Source organism: Staurois parvus, unplaced genomic scaffold (assembly GCF_062004578.1).
Source record: "Staurois parvus isolate SC_StPar_1 unplaced genomic scaffold, SC_StPar_1.0 ptg000217l, whole genome shotgun sequence".
NCBI classification, from domain to species: domain Eukaryota; kingdom Metazoa; phylum Chordata; class Amphibia; order Anura; family Ranidae; genus Staurois; species Staurois parvus.
In genome coordinates, this window is record NW_028318013.1 from 8,068,104 (window position 1) to 8,088,781 (window position 20,678).

Consider the following 20,678-nt stretch of genomic DNA (forward strand, 5'->3'; position numbering starts at 1 on the left):
TCACAAGAGAGGATATTACAGAGAACATTTGGCTAGGTTCCTCAGGACCTGGCAGCGGCACATTAGTGTCCTTCCCTGCTTTCTAGAAGACATTACTTCAGATAGGGTTAAAGCCTGTGCACCTCCAATAGTAAACACAGACCAAAAGATACAGCTATGCAGGTAGTGTGCTGAAGAAAACACTCAATGCAAATTACTGACCTTACGGGCCACCAAAAGGTGGCTCCTGACTGACTGGCCAATGCTATTACCCCCTCAGGGGAGTTCTCACGTGCTCTACTGAATAGCCTGTTCTGTGTCCTGGCCACAGGAATCCATCAGCGGCAGCAGCAACCCACATGTGCTCAGGCCTCCTGATACATATATATATATGGCCGACTTCCATTTTCAGCCACTAGTGCACAGCATGGCCTCTGAATGCGTGCGCACCCCACTGTGCACGCGCCACACAGTCAATGGCCACAAGCATGTCCAGGGCTAAAATGTTATGAGCCCTCCCCTTGGTGGAAACTTTGACCAATCAAACAAAACCTCTCCTCCCCAATTTTTTTTTTTTCTTTAAAGAGAGAAAAGAAGAGATAGCTTACCAGTCCCGCCGCAGGTCCCTGACTTCCACCAAGCAACTTTCGCCCATCACAGCAGGCACTGCCATACAGATCTTCAAGGACCCAGTCCCCATAATGTGGGGCCACTGCCTTGGACCCGCATAGCACCCTGCTGGAAACAGCCTTGGTCAGATTTAAAACTGCACAGGGTTCCATCTACACAGGGTCAAACGCCGTAAGGCTGCATTACAGGCAAAACCCCAAGGATTCTTCTCTTTATCCAGCGAGGCTCAGGTACCATCAATTTTGGCTCACAGCTTTCCGAATGGATCCGATTAAAGTCCATGATTCTCGAAGGAACTGTACCAGACCTTAGGTATGCTCCAGGAGCACAAGCAACACTTTTAGGACAATAATGGTGTGAACCTCCTGCGCTCCCAAGTGTATCAACTTAAAAAACAAACAACAACCCCTGGAGAAGCTGCTAACATTAAATCATATACCAGTGATTGTGTAAAATAAATACAATAAAGAATGTAGCGCTACTCCTTAAGATATATATATACACACATAAATATTAAGTGATGTGTAATCACAAAATTGCATCAATTTAAATAAATAATAAAAAATCACAACGTGAAGGTGATATCAATTCATATTATTTTGTGCCCATGATTCATTAAATCTATAAAGATAAATTCATAAAATGAAAAAAGTAAAAAACACATTTAAATCTATACATAAATATATATATATAATACCGTGCATGTAAAATCACACGTGCCTCTCATGTAGTGGGAACACCCCACTACAACTATACATCAAACAGTGCTCACAAAGTCCGATAAATATTAGTAGTGATATAAAAAAAAAAATAAAAATCAAACACGTGCTTCCAATTACTACAATTGGTGACCATAAAAAAAATCATGCGAATCTTTGGGTGAATGTGAATTCTGACAATCCGACCACCATCTGGATTAGCCTCTCACCTCATCACTTCGACCCTTGCGGATCAAAGCGCTTTTGTGGATCCCCCTCACAGATCCTCCAAGATAGCTATCACTCCAAATGCTGCTCCTTGTTGCACCCAAAACTCTCAGGATTTAATATCCCAGCAATGGCTCCTCTCCAGGGAATTTGCAGCATCAATCTCTCAAATGAGAAAATAAAATAGATCCTCCCATAGTGCAGTATATTTTTATTTTCCACAATAGGGACAAATAGCATGTAACCATATAAAAAGTCTATAACTCACGTGGCAGCCAATTCAATGCCCCATGCTTTCGGATAGGGGCATGTATGTATGGGTGTACAACTCTGCAAACAGGTGTACCAAGATGGCCGCCACGCCGGAAATACGTCACCACGTCCCGCCGACGCGTTGCGTCACAATATCATGTGACTTCCTCAGGGCTCTGAGGAAGTCACATGATATTGTGACGCAACGCGTCGGCGGGACGTGGTGACGTATTTCCGGCGTGGCGGCCATCTTGGTACACCTGTTTGCAGAGTTGTACACCCATACATACATGCCCCTATCCGAAAGCATGGGGCATTGAATTGGCTGCCACGTGAGTTATAGACTTTTTATATGGTTACATGCTATTTGTCCCTATTGTGGAAAATAAAAATATACTGCACTATGGGAGGATCTATTTTATTTTCTCATTTGAGAGATTGATGCTGCAAATTCCCTGGAGAGGAGCCATTGCTGGGATATTAAATCCTGAGAGTTTTGGGTGCAACAAGGAGCAGCATTTGGAGTGATAGCTATCTTGGAGGATCTGTGAGGGGGATCCACAAAAGCGCTTTGATCCGCAAGGGTCGAAGTGATGAGGTGAGAGGCTAATCCAGATGGTGGTCGGATTGTCAGAATTCACATTCACCCAAAGATTCGCATGATTTTTTTTATGGTCACCAATTGTAGTAATTGGAAGCACGTGTTTGATTTTTATTTTTTTTTTTATATCACTACTAATATTTATCGGACTTTGTGAGCACTGTTTGATGTATAGTTGTAGTGGGGTGTTCCCACTACATGAGAGGCACGTGTGATTTTACATGCACGGTATTATATATATATATTTATGTATAGATTTAAATGTGTTTTTTACTTTTTTCATTTTATGAATTTATCTTTATAGATTTAATGAATCATGGGCACAAAATAATATGAATTGATATCACCTTCACGTTGTGATTTTTTATTATTTATTTAAATTGATGCAATTTTGTGATTACACATCACTTAATATTTATGTGTGTATATATATATCTTAAGGAGTAACACTTTTAGGAGCAGTGATATAGGGGAAAACCTCCTCTCTGATTGGTCGGTCAGTGTCTATTCACCTATAGGTGGTCCATAACCCACATAGCTTGCTCTTTGTCCCGTGATGTATGATAAAGAAAATCACTTATGCAGCAGACACGTAAATCAAGGACGTTAACTTACTTTTTAGCTTTTAGGTATTCTTTTTCCCAATTCCTAGCCAGGACTGGTACAATTTCCACTGAGGTGTCTTCTTTGTTAAGTGACCATAAATCCTTAGTTTCCAATGGCCTTTTGAACCCCTGAACCATCATCCTAGAGAACAAACATATGAAGCAAAATAGCTTTTTGATACTGCTAGAGTGAACACACAAAAGTATACAAATCATTAATAGCATTGCTAAAAAAAAAAAAAAAAAAAAAAAAAAAACCACAAAAACACAAATTGAGTTAACCGTTATAAATTAATTATGTAATGTACTGCACTGTATTTGACATCTTGTAAAAGTGCTCACTATATTTTGTGCCACTCTAAACAGAATAAGGTTTGTGTTCACTCATTGCAATGCCCAATGTCAACAGGCTTTGGGCTTGGACCAATGGCATTAGTTTGACATCAGTTAGAAATGACTGAAAGATCATTCTAAATAAACTGATGTGTATCTGACTTGAAGTTAACCACTTATCAGCTGCCCTATAGCAGAAGTACTGCAACAGAGCGGCAGGGCTGCGCAAAATCACGTATATATACGTAATTTGTATTTCCGGGTAGGGGCGCTCGCCACTATTGGCAGCTAGGGATGTCAATCTCCGGGTCCCAGTCGGCGATTCCCCGCCAGCACTCGGAGATCGTTGGGTAAAGCTGACAGAGGAGAGACCTATGTGTAAACATACACAGGTCTGTCTCCTGTCAGCATGGACATGCTGTTTTGTATCTCTCTGCATAGCAGAGAGATACAAAACAGCATGCCTCCCTAGTAAAACACAGCGTACAGTTAACCCTTTGATCGCCCCAGATATTAAGCCGTTCCTGCCCAGTGTCAGTAGTACAGTGTCAGTCACTGTGGATGTCAGTGGCAGTTAGTCAGTTCCAACCCAGTGTCAGAATGCCCACCGCAGTCCCGCTATAAATCGCTGTTCGCCGCCATTACTAGTACAGTGAAGGAAATAAGTATTTGATGCCCTGCTGATTTTGAATGTTTGCCCACTCACAAAGAAATGATTACCGGTAGTCTAAAAATCGAATGGTAGGTGTATTGTAACACAGAGACAGAATAGCAACAAAAAATTCAAAAGAAATGCATGTCTAAAAGTATGCACCGATTTGCATGTTCATGAGGGAAATAAGTATTTGATCCTCTTCACAAAACATGACTTAGTACTTGGTCGCAAATCCCTTGTTGGCAATCACAGAGGTCAGACTTTTCCTGTAGTTGGCCACCAGGTTTACACACATCTCAAGAGGGATTTTGGCCCACTCCTCTTAGCAGATCCTCTCCAAGTCATTAAGCTTTGGTGGCTGACATTTGGCAACTCGAACTTTCAGCTCCCTCCACAGATTTTCAATCGGATTAAGGTCTGGAGACAGACTAGACCACTCCAGGACCTTAATGTGCTTCTGGAGCCACTCCTTTGTTGCCTTGGCCATGTGTATTGGGTCATTGTCATGCAGGAACACCCATCCACGACCCATTTTCAATGCCCTGGCTGAGGGAAGATTTTTAAAACATTTTTTTTGGATATATTTTATAGAAAACAGTCAAAAATATATATTTTTTCAAAATGGTCGGTCTTTTTTTTTGTTTATAGTGAAAAAAATTAAAAAATGCAAAAGGTGATCAAATACCACCAAAAAAAAAAACTTTGTGAAAAAAAAATGACAGATTTCATTTATGTACAGTGTTGCATGACCTCGCAATCTTCAATTAAAGTAACGCAGCACCGTATCGCACAAAATGGCTTGGTCAGGAAGGGGGTAAATCATCCGGAGGGCAAGTATCCATGCAGAACCTAACAAAGATAACCCCTATCAGATTTTGTATGCCAGACATCCTCAAGATCATTCAACAACCAACCTAATGAATGTTTTTTTCAAGCATGCAGAATGCACGTACATGATCTTTTCCTGTTATCAGTTGTTGGGAGTGCATAAACAACACATGAAGAAAATACCTAGAAGCCAAGAAAATGGCTAGAATGCTAATTAATAGGATATAAACCCACACACACCATTAGAATATCGGACAAATGATCGCCCGCTTTTTTTCGCCTGCTAGTCTCACATCGAAAGTGAAAAGGTTGCTAAAGATACAACAATTCTCGTATGAAAGAAAAGAATTTTGAAAGTGATGTCATGTATTGTATTTGTATTGTATTTTCAGACTACTGTAATGATTAAACGAAAATCGTACAATCTGGTATCGTACGAGAAAACATTTTGCACTTGTCCCTTCAGATATTAATCGCACGAATTGTCGTGATCGGCTCTCGAAAGCTGTGTACTAACAATCTGATATCAGACCTTCAGTCCTCATACGAAAATTTTCGTACGATTTTCTTATAGTGTGTACGGGGTATTAGTCAGCAAATGATGTAATTTGTTGTGGCACATACTTTCCACATATAACATAAGAGAAATAAAAAAAAAATAAAAAATATCAACAATATAGAAAGTTACAGTAGGGAAAATAATTATTCAATCCCCTGCAGATTTTGTATATTTGCCTGCTGACAAAGAAATTAATGTTCTATAATTTTTTTCATAGGTGTATTTTAAATGACAGACAGAATATCAAGCAAAAATCCAGAAAAAAACAGGATACAAATGTTATGCAATGAGTTGCAGTTCAGTGAGTAAAATAACTAATTTGCACACATCTCGGGAAGGCTTTTGGTCCACTCTCTGAAGTCTTAGCTCCCTCTATAAATTTTCTATAAGATTATGGTCTGGAGACTGGCTAGGCCACTCCATGACTGTAATGTACTTCTTCTTGAGCCACTCTTTTGTTGTCCTGGCGGCATGTTTTGGATCATTGTCATGCTGGAAGACCCATGCACAAACCATCTTCAGTGTTCTAGATGAGGGAAGAAAATTCTCATCCAAGATTTTACAACACATGGCCCCCTCCATTAGCCCCTCAAAGCGGCAAAGACGGCCTGTATCTTTAGCAGAGAAACAGCCCCAAAGCATAATGTTTCCACCTCCGTGCTTGACGGTAGGGATGGTGTTCTTAGGGTCATAGTCAGCATTTTACTTCCTCAAAACACGGCAAGTCGAGTTAATACCAAAGAGCTTAATTTTGGTCTCCTCTGCCTATAGCACTTTCTCCCAAACCTTCTCTGAATCATTGATATGTTCATTGGCAAACTTCAGACGGGCATGTACATGTGCTTTCTTGAGGAGGGGGACCTTGCAGGCGCTGTAGGATTTCAATCCTTGGCATAATATTGTGTTACCAATGGTTTGTTTGGTAACTGTGGTCCCAACTACCTTGAGATCATTCACGAGCTCCTCTCGTGAAGTTGTGGGCGGATCCCTCACTTTTCTCATGATCATCCTTACTCCATGAGGCAAAATCCTGCATGGAGCTCCAAACTGAGGGCAATTGATGATTATTTAGCATTTCTTCCATTTGTGAATAATCGCTCCAACAGTTCTCCTTCTCAACGAGCTTCTTGCCGATGGTCTTGTAGTCCATTCCAGCCTTGTACAGGTCCTACAATCTTGTCCCTGATGTCCTTTGACAACTCTTTCGTCTTGCCTGAGATGGTGAGGAAGAATGAGATTCTGTGGACAGGTGTCTTTTATACACATAACGAGTTGTCGTTAGGAGCACTTCTTAAAATTGACAGGACTAATCTGTGTACAACATGAGCACATAGCCAGTCTGTGGGAGCCAGAATTATTGATAGTCGATAGGGGATCAAAAACTTATTTTACTCACTGAACTGCAACTCAATTTATAACATTTGTATCATGTGTTTTTTTTCTGGATTTTTGGTTGATATTCTGTCTCTATTATTTAACCACTTCAATACCGGGCACTTTCACTCCCTTCCTGCCCAGGCCAATTTTCAGGTTTCAGCGCTCTCACACTTTGAATGACAATTGCGCGGTCATGCAACACTGTACCCAAACTAAAATTGTATCATTTTGTTGACACAACTAGAGCTATCTTTTGATGGTATTTAATCACCACTGGGATTTTTATTTTTTGCTAAATTAACAAATAAAAAGACAGAAAAAAATAAATAAAAAAAACACGTTTGTTTCTGTTATAAAAGTTTGCAAATAAAGAATTGTTCTTAATAAATTTAGGCCAAGATGTATTCTGCTACATTTCTTTGGTGAAAATATCCCAAATCAGTGTTTATTATATAGTCTGTAGGAAAGTTAAAGAGTTCAGAAACTATGGTATATAGTACTGACGGCCAATCTAATTTCTTGAGGCCCAAAACTGTCCAAAAACAGTACAGATATCCCCCAAATTACCCCTTTTTGCAAAGTAGACAGTCCAACATATTGCTTAAGAGGCAATTTTTTGAAGCTGTAATTTGTTTGTCATAATTGTTTGGTAAATTAATTAAAAAAAAATTATTTTCACAATTTTTTTTTTTTTTTTTTACATACTGTCACCAGTGCAGTACAGCGTCATCATATAACTGGTGTGGCGGTGATCGGGAACACCGACTGGTGACAGTACATAAAAAAAAAAATAAAATTTATTTTTTCATTTTTTATTATATTTGTTTCTCTTTTTTTAAGATTTTTTTTTTATATTGCACTATGACCAAAGTAGAATAATGTTACCATAGTAACAGTGTACTACTTTGGGGAAGTGATCAGTACTTTTTTTTTTTTTTTTTTTTTTTACACAATTTCATTGCTTATAGCAAAGAATTTAACTGACAATTGCTCAGTCATGCAATGCTGTGCATAAATTAAATGTATGTATTTTTTTTCCCACAAATAGAGCTTTTAGTAGTGTTTGCCTGCATTTTTTATTTCATATAAAAAACACCAACAATATTTTTTTAACTTTCTGCTATAAAACATATCCAATAAAACTTTTTTAAACAAATCAAATTTCTTCATAAATTTAGACCAAAATGTATTCTGCTACATATTTTTGATTAAAAAATCCCAATAAGCCTTTATTGATTGGTTTGCTCAAAAGTTATATAGCCTACAAATGGCGGTATATATACTGGAATTTTTTTTTTATACTAGTAATGGCGGCAATCAGCAACTTGCCGGAACTGCTATATTGCACCAGTCTGACACTAATACACTGTCACTATATTAATGACACTGGCTGGGAAAAGATTAATCATCTAGGGCAGGCATGTCCAAAGTCCGGTCCGCGGGCCATTTACGGCCCGAGGGTCGGATTAATACGGCCCTCCATGTCAGTGTGTCTTATGGAGCGAATATGGAGCGGCAGGTCCGGTATTTCCACCGCGGCCGTGTCAGAATACCGGGCCGGCCGCTCAGCTCTGCAGCGGGACCTTACCTGTTCCTCTATCCAGCGGCGCGCTGTCTTCCCGGCTTCTGTAGTGTGGGCGCTGGGCATGACAGCCGGGTGCCAAGTGCGCATGCGCAAGAAGCGGTGCTTTTTGTGAATGGTAAGGCGGTACCTGGGACACATGACAGATCCCAGAAGCCGCCGGACCAATCACAAAGCGCAAGTGCTTCTCGCTCATGCGCACTGGGCACCCGGCTGTCATGCCGAGCGCCATTACAGAAGCCGGGAAGACAGCGCGCGGCTGGATCGAGGAACAGGTAAGATCAAAGAACAACTGCGGAAGTAAGAGCGGGTACCTGTCAAATTCAGGTACCCGCTCCCCACCTCCCCAAAGGTCAGCAGTCATCTGTACTGTCCGCAGTCTCTGGTCATCCCTGTGCTGTCCGCAGTCTCTGGTCATCCCTGTGCTGTCCGCAGTCTCTGGTCATCCCTGTGCTGTCCGCAGTCTCTGGTCATCCCTGTGCTGTCCGCAGTCTCTGGTCATCCCTGTGCTGTCCGCAGTCTCTGGTCATCCCTGTGCTGTCCGCAGTCTCTGGTCATCCCTGTGCTGTCCGCAGTCTCTGGTCATCTCCTGTACTGTGTCTGCAGTCCATTAGTTCAGAATTTTTTTTTTCCTGTTTTCTGCCTCTAAAACCTAGGTGCGTCTTATGGTCAGGTGCGTCTTATACGGCGAAAAAAAAGGTAACTTGGCATAAAATAATTTATTTGCATTTAATTGTAATGGTTCAAAGAATGTTTGGAAAAATGTTCGGCCCTCCACCATGTTCACTTCATCCAATCTGGCCCTCTTTGAAAAAAGTTTGGACACCCCTGATCTAGGGCAATCAAAGTGTTAATTACAATCAGGTCCATAAATATTGGGACATCGACACAATTCTAAACTTTTTGGCTCTATACACCACCACAATGGATTTGAAATGAAACAAACAAGATGTGCTTTAACTGCAGACTGTCAGCTTTAATTTGAGGGTATTTACATCCAAATCAGGTGAACGGTGTAGGAATTACAACAGTTTGCATATGTGACTCCCACTTGTTAAGGGACCAAAAGTAATGGGACAATTGGCTTCTCAGCTGTTCCATGGCCAGGTGTGTGTTATTCCCTCATTATCCCAATTACAATGAGCAGATAAAAGGTCCAGAGTTCATTTCAAGTGTGCTATTTGCATTTGGAATCTGTTGCTGTCAACTCTCAAGATGAGATCCAAAGAGCTGTCACTATCAGTGAAGCAAGCCATCATTAGGCTGAAAAAACAAAACAAACCCATCAGAGAGATAGCAAAAACATTAGGCGTGGCCAAAACAACGGTTTGGAACATTCTTAAAAAGAAGGAACGCACCGGTGAGCTCAGCAACATCAAAAGACCCGGAAGACCACGGAAAACAACTGTGGTGGATGACCGAAGAACTCTTTCCCTAGTGAAGAAAACACCCTTCACAACAGTTGGCCAGATCAAGAACACTCTCCAGGAGGTAGGTGTATGTGTGTCAAAGTCAACAATCAAGAGAAGACTTCACCAGAGTGAATACAGAGGGTTCACCACAAGATGTAAACCATTGGTGAGCCTCAAAAACAGGAAGGCCAGATTAGAGTTTGCCAAACGACATCTAAAAAAGCCTTCACAGTTCTGGAACAATATCCTATGGACAGATGAGACCAAGATTAACTTGTACCAGGGTGATGGGAAGAGTATGGAGAAGAAAAGGAACTGCTCATGTTCCTAAGCATACCACCTCATCAGTGAAGCATGGTGGTGGTAGTGTCATGGCGTGGGTATGTATGGCTGCCAATGGAACTGGTTCTCTTGTATTTATTGAGGATGTGACTACTGACAAAAGCAGCAGGATGAATTCTGAAGTGTTTCAGGCAATATTATCTGCTCATATTCAGCCAAATGCTTCAGAACTCATTGGACGCCGCTTCACAGTGCAGATGGACAATGACCCAAAGCAGACTGCAAAAGCAACCAAAGAGTTTAAGGGAAAAAAAGAGGAATGTTATGCAATGGCCAAGTCAATCACCTGACCTGAATCCGACTGAGCATGCATGTCACTTACTGAAGACAAAACTGAAGGGAAAATGCCCCAAGAACAAGCAGGAACTGAAGACAGTTGCAGTAGAGGCCTGGCAGAGCATCACCAGGGATGAAACCCAGCGTCTGGTGATGTCTATGCGTTCCAGACTTCAGGCTGTAATTGACTGCAAAGGATTTGCAACCAAGTATTAAAAAGTGAAAGTTTGAGTTATGATTATTATTCTGTACCATTACTTTTGGTCCCTTAACAAGTGGGAGGCACATATGCAAACTGTTGTAATTCCTACACCGTTCACCTGATTTGGATGTTATTACCCTCAAATTAAAGCTGACAGTCTGCAGTTAAAGCACATCTTGTTCATTTCAAATCCATTGTGGTGGTGTATAGAGCCAAAAATGTTAGAATTGTGTCGATGTCCCAATATTTATGGACATGACTGTAAGTGCCTAGCCAGTGTGTGTGTGTTGACTATGTGCTGTTTTTTCTAGGCAATCTGCTAGATTTTATTCCCTGAATAACATCTAGCCGATTTCCGTTAACATAACATAGCTCTGCCTTGCTTACATAGGCAGAGCTGTGTTATTTCAGCCTGCTTGACGATCAACATGTGCCAGCGCTCATCCATTGCCCAGCACCTGTTGATCCGCTTCTGCTGTATCCAATCACAGTAGATCCAGCGCTCTGGCAGCACCCCCAGTGGCGGAAATGCAAAATCACATTTATATACGTGATTTTGAACAGAATGTCCGCCCTGTAGCAGTAAATCTGCTATAGGGCGGATGGCAAGTAGATAAGAGTTAAGGGTTATACAATGTGTGTAATCAGTTTCAAAACAAATAGGCTTTGCTTTAATGCTACCCACCTACTTATCCACCAGAACGTAATCTTGGAGAGAAAAGAAGAACTCGACTCTGGACAGGGATTCTAGGGAGAGGTTAAAAATCATCATTAGCCATAATGCAATTCTATTTTATTTTGCAACTGGGGAAAAAGTCTCAACTGCAAATACGGATTTCACATTTCGCCTTCGAAAGTATATTAAAAAGTTACCCTGTGAGACAACATACCCTTTTAGGATTTCATTTCTACCATTTTAAAAAGATAGACTATGAATATTTGCAAAAGACAAGCTTTTATCACTGTGACTTCATTTTTGACATTTACATTAAGTTACTGATCACAACTGGTGAGACAAATTATCCATAAAAAATGGTAAATATCTAACTACCTTAGCATAGAGGCATCAAAATATGAAAACACCTCTATCATTAAAATTCACAGTTCATGTGAATTATTAAGACAGGTCAGTATTTTTTTTTGTCAAAAAGAGCTCTTTATTAAAAGAGGTAGGCATTTATAATACAAAGAGGAACAATACAAATAACTCCATACCATGACTTATTCCTAGTGACAAAAATATTTGTTTACATAGTTGGCAAAATCATGAAGCAATGCTATACATGAAAATAACGTACATTTATTATGCATCTTCAGATTCATCTATATTGCATGTGTAGGGTTGCTCTAACCATCTCTCCCAAATCTTATTGCATTTGCCAGGTCATCTTCTATCGACAGATAATATCTCCTAGAAGTGAGTACACCCCTCACATTTTTGTAGATATTTTGTTATATCTTTTCATGTGACAACACTGAAGAAATTACACTTTGCTACAATGTAAAGTAGTAAGAGTACAGCTTGTATAAACGTGTATATTTGCTGTCCCCTCAAAATAATTCAACACACAGCCATTAATGTCTAAACCGCTGGCAACAAATGCGAGTACACCCGAGTGAAAATGTCCAAAATTGGGCCCAAAGTGTCAATATTTTGTGTGGCCACCATTCTTTCCAGCACTGCCTTAACCGTCTTGGGCATGGAGTTCACCAGAGCTTCACAGGTTGCCACTGGAGTCCTCTTCCACTCCTCCATGATGACATCATGGAGCTGGTGGATGTTAGAGACCTTGCGCTCCTCCCCCTTCCGTTTGAGGATGCCCCAGAGATGCTCAATAGGGTTTAGGTCTGGCGACATGCTGTGTATGTATGTATATATAACATTTTTAAAGGGTAAGGCAAGAATAATGTTGGCTATCAATGCTGAATTGTCGGAGGCGAGGCCCTAAGCCAAACCTTTGCTATCATCACTCTGGCAACGAAAAGGGTTTCTTGAAGAAAAACATGCAAACGTTTATCGCTATCCCTATTAGCGATAAGTCCCAGCAGATATTGTTTTGGGCATAGGGTTAATGGGAAGGAGTGGCTAGCAGTTAAAAAGTTAGTTAACGAAAAACCATGCATCAAAAAGCAGACATCAAATTGACATTTATGGAAAAGGGACCCCAATGAACTGTTGCAGAAAAAAAATGTTGTTTTTATCACCTCACAGGCAACTGCCAAGTAGTATATGTCTGGCTGATCACACAGCCACATGCTCAATGGAAGCCTTGGCTGAGACCACCACATCAAAATGGCAAAACTCAATGAATGGGTGAACCAAAGACCAGGTTAACACCCAATAAGCAGAAGCCTAATGATGAACAGACAAAAATGTTCCTACTGCTCTAGTAAAAAGAGCAGTGACAGGCAAGTGTGACACCTGCTCTTTAGCCAAATAAGAGAAACTGTAAGGGTGAATCTACCAAGCAATATCTATAATGAAATATGGAGAGCTCTTAGGAAGGCCTTTCGGTTTGACGTATAGCAACTCCAAATCATGCAGAGCAAAAATGTAGTTCAAGTAGATCCTAACTGCTCTCACTACATCCTTCTCATAAAGAGGAGATGAACAAAAATAATGAGAATCTTGTCTCGACAGTAAATTTTATATCATGGAGTCCAGTACAGGACAATAAGTCATGGACCATGAGTTCTATGCTGCTACCATCAGGAGGTTGGACTCTGGCAAAAACATTGCTGGGGATGTGCCCAGAGAATATAACCCAGCCCACTCTGTGGGACGCCATGTTTTAGAGCATGAAATAAAGAGAAACAGAAGACAGATGGGAGGTTGGTTTGTGTCATGTTGTGTACTGCATAATATAGAATTTACTTTTGGGGGGGGGCGCAAACGTGAAGCATGGAATGCAATGGATCTTATCTGTTTTTTCAAGATGGTCAATGCGACCTCATTTATCTCTTTCCCGACTCTCTGTGAATCTTTTGGTCTCCCTCGTTAGGAGCTCTTCTGCTATCTACAAATGAAAATTTTTTACTCCCCCTCTCCCCCTACATTCTTAGAGATAGAGCACTGACTCATCTCTCTCAGTTCGAACTACTTTGTTTTAAAGACCCTCATGTTAGAGGCCTTATTTCGACTCTCTCCAATCAGATTCTCTTTAAACCTAACCAAGGCTACAAAGTGGGAGAAAGACTTAGGCAGCTCATTTGATACAGATGAATGGTCAGAGATGTGGCAAGTTACCAAGTCCTCTTCACCAAACGTGGTTGCTGTGGAAGCCAACTACAAAGTTTTGGTCAGATGGTATTTAGTGTCCGCTAGAATCACTAAATTTACATCAACTAGCTTGGCTCTCGGTTTCCATGGCTAGGACTAGGGACGCATTTGCACATTTGGTGGGCGTGTCCGGTGGCCCAATCATTCTGGAAGGAAATTTTCGCACTAGCCTTTGTTCTTTTTGAGGTAACCCTCCAACCAGGCCCCGGCATTTTTTATCCAGCTTCTGATGGCCGCTATATAGACCACAGCCAAGGTGTGGTGATCGCCATCTTTGGAGACCAAGCATAGAATGCATCGCACCATAATACACGATAAACTGGAAGCCCTAAAAAAGGACCAGACTGGGAAATTCAAGACAACTTGGCAGCCACGGATCAAACACTGTCTTTGATGAGTCGGTGCTTTTACCATGGTGACACACCCACATAGGCATACCAACATGTGTCTAACCTTGTGGCTCTCTTTTCCACTTGCTGGAATCTGGGCTCTATATTTCCCTTTCTGTATCATCGCTACAGCTGAGCCTGAGACTTGGTAGTTAGGCACCTTTACAACCCCGGCCCTCCCTTTCTTTCATAGTTTTTCTCGTTCTCTACAGGCTGTATTCTCAAGCCAGTTGTCATCATACTATGGTTCAGAGTATTTTATTGTCTCCTGCCTACGCCATCCCTCTGAGTTTAAAGCCATAGCCTACCTCACTGGTGCTACCTTAAGTTGTCTGTGTTTTAGGGTGTATTTTTTTTTCTACACTGAGTTATCTCATTTGAAGTGCCTACCTGGCCCAGTTGCAATTGAAATGTTAATTATCGCCAGGTTTATTTTTTCATATATACTCTTTGGTTTGTTATATATATGTTGCGCATCAAAATGGCCTGTTTCTTCTAATTGTCTGTTCAAATGTATGTTTTCCAATGAAACCAATAAAAAATTTTAACAAGGCATTTACTGTCAAAATTCCCATTAGAGTAATTGTAAAATACAGGACAGAAGTCAAAGACTGTGGGACATCTCCAAGAAATAAAGGGTTGTATCAGCAGAGGCTTGAATATCCACCCAGAAAAACATTGAACCATTATGAACAGAAGACTAGGTGTTGGTTTTGCAGACCTGAAAAATGGATGCTTGATCCTGAAAGAACCAATAAATACCCACAGATATGATGGAATGGGCCCAAAAAGGAAATGGAGGAACCTGCATTTTGAGAGAGTAAACCCTAGAAATTAACAGCCTGAGCCACCTATCAATGGTGGAAAAGGAAGCAGGATGTTGCTTCTTGGGACCTTCATGGAGGACAAAAAAAGGACTCTGTCTATCTGAAAGAAGATAACTACCCTGGCCACATCCAGTCAGTGAATTGATATTTCCTTGGCATGTTTCCAAGCAGAACATGGGGAACAATATCCTCATTAAGGTGAAAGGAAGAGACTACCTTGGAATGTGAGATGTGATGTCAACAGGGCCACCAGACTCAGAGCAGATACATAACAAGGTTATATAGGGAAATGAAATGCAGAGATACTGAATCAGTGCACAGTGTTATTAGACACTCCCAGCAAAGGAGAGGACCATGACGTTCAAGGAGAGAAGACTTCTACTATACATCCGACTCTTCCTGGAATAGTATCATTTAGGCAATTCAAAAGGCACGTTGTAAGTGAATAAAAATCAATTATGGAGAAGAAAAAAAAACATGCAAGAAAGCATTTAAAATAATAGACTTTTGAATTACATCTGTTTCTTGGAATACATTAAGGGTACACCTGATGAGTAATTCAGGTACCTAGGGAAAGGTAATAGAAGGAGTGGAACATAAGAACAAAGGGGAGAGACCTGTGTCTCTCAATGTACTCCGATATTTTATAGTTAAAAAAAAAACAAAACTATTTAGTTTTAGTAAGTCCAATGGCTTGTGGGGGGAGGGGGGTGGCCCTGTGCGCAACATTTGATTTGTGGGATCTATTAGGGGCACTTATTATAGGAATGACTACTCTATATTGACTTATCTTGCTCTTTTTTTCCTCGCTTGTTTGCCCCTTTTATGGATATGGCTGACCTCTTGTATGTAGTATTACGGGGGGCTATATAGATTGAGGAGTAGGTTATACAATGGCCTGTCTGCCATTCTTCAAGTCTCTTTATGAATATACGAAAAGTAAGGGGGATGTTTATACATCCTGATAGGCTTATATTTTGATTTTTAAAAAGGTATATAGATATTCAATATATGCCCCTTTTGCAGCTTAAATTTATATAGGCATAAAAGCCCCTCTCTCTGCCCCCTCCCCTTTAATGTTTTTAGATTTTATGGTGTCATACTTAGTAGGGCTATTTCTGTATTATATTGTAACTGGAGACCTGCGATTAGTGGTGGCCCTCGCCTCCTCCTCCCCTCTGCTTGGCCCAGTGCCCGGATTCTCTCTCCCTCCCCTATATATATGGGGGTGGTGTCTATAGGTGTCCTGTGTGTCATCTCCTTATGAACCAACAACCATTGCAGAGTTGTGATTGATACTGTGGTAAGCTTTAAGTATTAGTGAATATTGTGTGAAAAATTATTTTAAATTACATTATTTTGTACTGTAATGTATTCTATTTCAACTTTCTAGATGGTCCCGCAATGTCCCTAATGAAGCAAATGTGAACTGTGAAACACGCCGGCATATAATGGCGGGACATGATGTTGTTGATACATAAAGGTGAAACTTAAAAAATTAGAATATTGTGCAAAAGTTCATTTATTTCAGTAATGCAACTTAAAAGGTTTAACTAATATATGAGATAGACTCAATACATGCAAAGCAAGATAGTTCAAGCTGTGATGTCATAATTGTGATGATTATGGCTTACAGCTCATGAAAACCCCAAATCCACAATCTCAGAAAATTAGAATATTACATGCAATCAATAAAACAAGGATTGTACATAGAACAACATCGGACCTCTGAAAAGTATAAGCATACATATGTACTCAGTACTTGGTTTGGGCCCCTTTTGCAGCAATTACTGCCTCAATACGGCGTGGAATCAATCAGCCTGTGGCACTGCTGAGGTGTTATGGAAGACCATGATGCTTCAATAGCGACCTTCAGCTCTTCTGCGTTGTTCAGTCTCATGTCTCTCATCTTTCTCTTGGCAATGCCCCATAGATTCTCTATGGGGTTCAGGTCAGGCGAGTTTGCTGGCCAATCAAGCACAGTAATCCCACGGTCATTGAACCAGGTTTTGGTGCTTTTGGCAGTGTGGGCAGGTGCCAAGTCCTGCTGGAAAATGAAGTCAGCATCCCCATAAAACTCGTCTGCGGAAGGAAGCATGAAGTGCTCCAAAATCTCCTGGTAGACGGCTGCGTTGACCCTGGACTTAATGAAGCACAGTGGACCAACACCAGCAGATGACATGGCTCCCCAAATCAACACAGACTGTGCAAACTTCACACTGGACTTCAAGCATCTTGCAGTGTGTAACTCTCCATTCCTCCTCCATCCTCTGGGTCCTTGGTTTCCAAAAGAGATGCAAAAGTTGCTCTCAACAAGAAAAGAGCACTTTGGACCACTGAGCAACAGACCAGGTCTGTTTTTCTTCAGCCCAGGTAAGACGCTTCTGATGCGGTTTGTTGTTCAGGAGCGGCTTGACAAGAGGAATACGACATTTGAAGCCCATGTCCAGAATCCGTCTGTGTGTGGTGGCTCTTGATGCACTGACTCCAGCCTCAGTCTACTCCTTGTGAAAGTCCCCAAGACTTTTGAATGGCCTTTTCCTGACAATCCTCTCCAGGCTGCGGTCATCCCTGCTGCTTGTGCACATTTTTCTTCCACACTTTTCCCTTACACATAACTTTCTATTAATGTGCTTTGATACAGCACTTTGGGAACATCCAACTTCTTTTGCAATTTGAGGCTTTCCCTCCTTATGGAGGGTGTCAATGATGGTTTTCTGCACAACTCTCAGGTCAGCAGTCTTTCCCATGATTGTGATTCCTACTGAACCAGACTGCGAGACCATTTAAAGGCTCAGGAACCCTTTGCAGGTGTTATGGCTTAATTAGCTGATTAGAGTGGGACACTTTGAGCCTAGAATATTGCACCTTTACACAATATTCTAATTTTCTAAAATTGTGGATTTGGGGTTTTCATGAGCTGTAAGCCATAATCACCACAATTATGACAAATCACAGCTTGAACTATCTGGCTTTGCATGTACTGAGTCTATCTCATGTATTAGTTTCACCTTTTAAGTTGCATTACTGAAATAAATGAACTTTTGCACGATATTCTAATTTTTCGAGTTTCACCTGTAGCTGTGATTTTTATGTTAATACTCTACAATTGTATGTTATAATGGAAACATCTGGTAGTATATATTGTCCACCTTTTTAATGGACTTCAATATAGTATGTGTATTTTAACAAATGTGTGATGCTTTAGCACAGTACCTTTAAAGTCCCCTAATATTTGAAAATTTGTTCCATCGTCGTGTATAGTTCTGCTTCTTGGGATTTGGTACTATGCACCTATTCCGAGATGTGGGTTAATTTAATTTTTTGCTATGCTTTACTACAATAACCACAAAACGTATGTTCCTTCCATGGGCCGTTAAAATCTACGAGAAGTGCTGGCATTGCTTCTACGTCCAGCTGGAATCAGGCACTCATTATATATCAGCGGTTCAAGCAGAAGCAGTTCACAGCACAACATGAACACAGCCTGCCCTCCATTTTAGATTAATTCTGATCACATGTATGTGCTGAGAGATGATGTGGACCTGCTTTAGTGAATAGATGCAGTTACTGCTGCACATAAGCATGCATGATGCTTCTATTTTCTACAGCAATTATATCATCACATTTGGTATATACTTTGGGCTGTATATGTAAAATTTTGAGGAAGCAGACAAGAAAAGGCACAGCGAAAAGCTTACACTTGCAGACACTAGAGGCAGAGTTCTCATGTTAAGTGAACAAATGATTTAAGCAACCTCATTAGTCAGACAAAATAATAAGAGCAGTGTACAACTATTTCAGATAATCGTAAAATAGATAAATTATACAAAAAGAAAGGTCCTCATAAAAGCTTAATCTCTTGTACCTCATACACACAGTGGAAAACACAAGGCTAAGATTAGCCTGCCAGTTTACATTTAACAGCAACAGAAATTATGTCACTCACAGGATCATTGACTGTTTCGGAAAAGAGAGGAGGTTTGTCAGGGAATGCAGCCAATATAAGTTCCACCAAGACGAGCAGAAAGTATGTGTAGAATGTGAAATCCCGAAACACATTTATACTGGCACCCTGCAGACAGGAGTGAAACAAGAACACATTAAAAGGTCATGACTGTGTTTCAATACATAACACAGTTAACTGTAATTTGTAACAATGTCATTATTAAGGGGTTATATTTATATATATATATATATATAAATATAAAACACACACTTTTGCAGATATAAATTGTAGATTATTATTATTATACAGGATTTATATAGAGCCAACAGTTTGCTCAGTGCTTTACAAAATAAAAGGGAGACAATACAGAAACAATACAGTTCAATACAAGAGGGTTAGGAGGGCCCTGCTCCTTGGAGCTTACAATCGAAGAGCAAGGGGCTGATAGTACAAAAGGTAATAATAGAGGATTCCGTTATTAGCTGAAGGTGGGATAGGCTTCCGTGAAGAGATAGGTTTTCAGAGATCGCCTAAAAGTGGGCAGAGTAGGCGATAATCTGATAGATTGGGGCAGAGAGTTCCAGAGGATGGGGGGGGGGGCTCTGGAGAAGTCCTGGAGATGAGCATGGGAGGAGGAGACAAGGGAGCTAGAGAGCAGAAGGTCGTAAGAGGAGAGGAGAGGGTGGTTTGGGTGATATTTGGAGACAAGATTGGTGATGTAATTTAGGGCAGAGTTATAAATGTTTTTTTTTATGTAAATATTAACGTTCCAAAAATACAAACAAAACAACAATACATATTCCATTTACGTTCTCATAAAAGCAATATTCACAATATTTTACCTTCTCCCATCCCCCCTCCCTTCCAAAAAAAACCCTTCCTTTCCCTCCCTCACAACTCCCTCCCCCCAGCAACTATCCACCCTATGCTTTTCAACATTCTCCACACAAAAAGCAAGAAGAGTATTCCTATTTATGAGTCACAACTTCATCATTTTACCTTCAATCTAAACTCTTCCCATTTTTTCCATTTCACGTAATATGCCCCCAACCTATCTTCCTGCATGTGAAAAAGTTTCTCCATCCTATCAATCTGGTCCACTCTATCTATCCAGTCTTCTTCCTTTGGTACCTCTACTTTACGCCAAAAATTGGGTATCAAACATTTTGCTGCATTTAAGTAGTACCAAGTTATAAATGGTTTTATATGTGATTGTTAACATTTTGAATTTTGTTTGTTGGGCAATGGGAAGCCAGTGGAGGGATTGGCAGAGAGGGATGGCCGATATGGAACAGTTAGTAAGGTGGAGGAGTCTGACAGCAGCATTCATGATAGAGTGAAGAGGGGACAGCCTGCGATGAGGTAGGGCAATGAGGTGGGAGTTACAATAGTCAAGGCGAGAGATAACAAAGGAGTGAATAAGTTGCTTAGCAGTTTCAGAGGTTAAGAATGGGCATATCTTGGAGATGTTGCGGAGGTGAAGTCTACACAGTTATTTGACAGCAACTGATTTGGACAGTTATTGGATTTGGGGCTGAAAGGACAGATGGGAGTCTAGGATTTCACCTAGTACCCTGGCATGAGGGGTGGAACTGATGGTTGTATTATTGATCAGGGGAGAGGGCACGGGCTGGAGGGAATGATACCAACCTGTAATATAATTTGGACTATGCA

At 40.7% G+C, this 20,678-nt stretch overlaps 1 protein-coding gene across 2 annotated transcripts in view; it reads right to left on the bottom strand.

The window, feature by feature from the left end:
• LOC149460927 (multidrug resistance-associated protein 1-like) overlaps window positions 1-20,678 on the bottom strand; it is a 382,011-nt gene that overhangs the window by 247,603 nt on the left and 113,730 nt on the right. For both annotated transcript variants that reach the window (XM_089679079.1, XM_089679078.1), the window contains exons 5-7: window positions 19,005-19,130; window positions 11,245-11,306; window positions 3,004-3,135 (exon numbers count right to left, since the gene is read on the bottom strand). In XM_089679079.1, coding sequence (XP_089535205.1) covers window positions 3,004-3,135; window positions 11,245-11,306; window positions 19,005-19,130 — 320 coding nt within the window. The remainder of the gene's footprint in view (window positions 1-3,003; window positions 3,136-11,244; window positions 11,307-19,004; window positions 19,131-20,678) is intronic.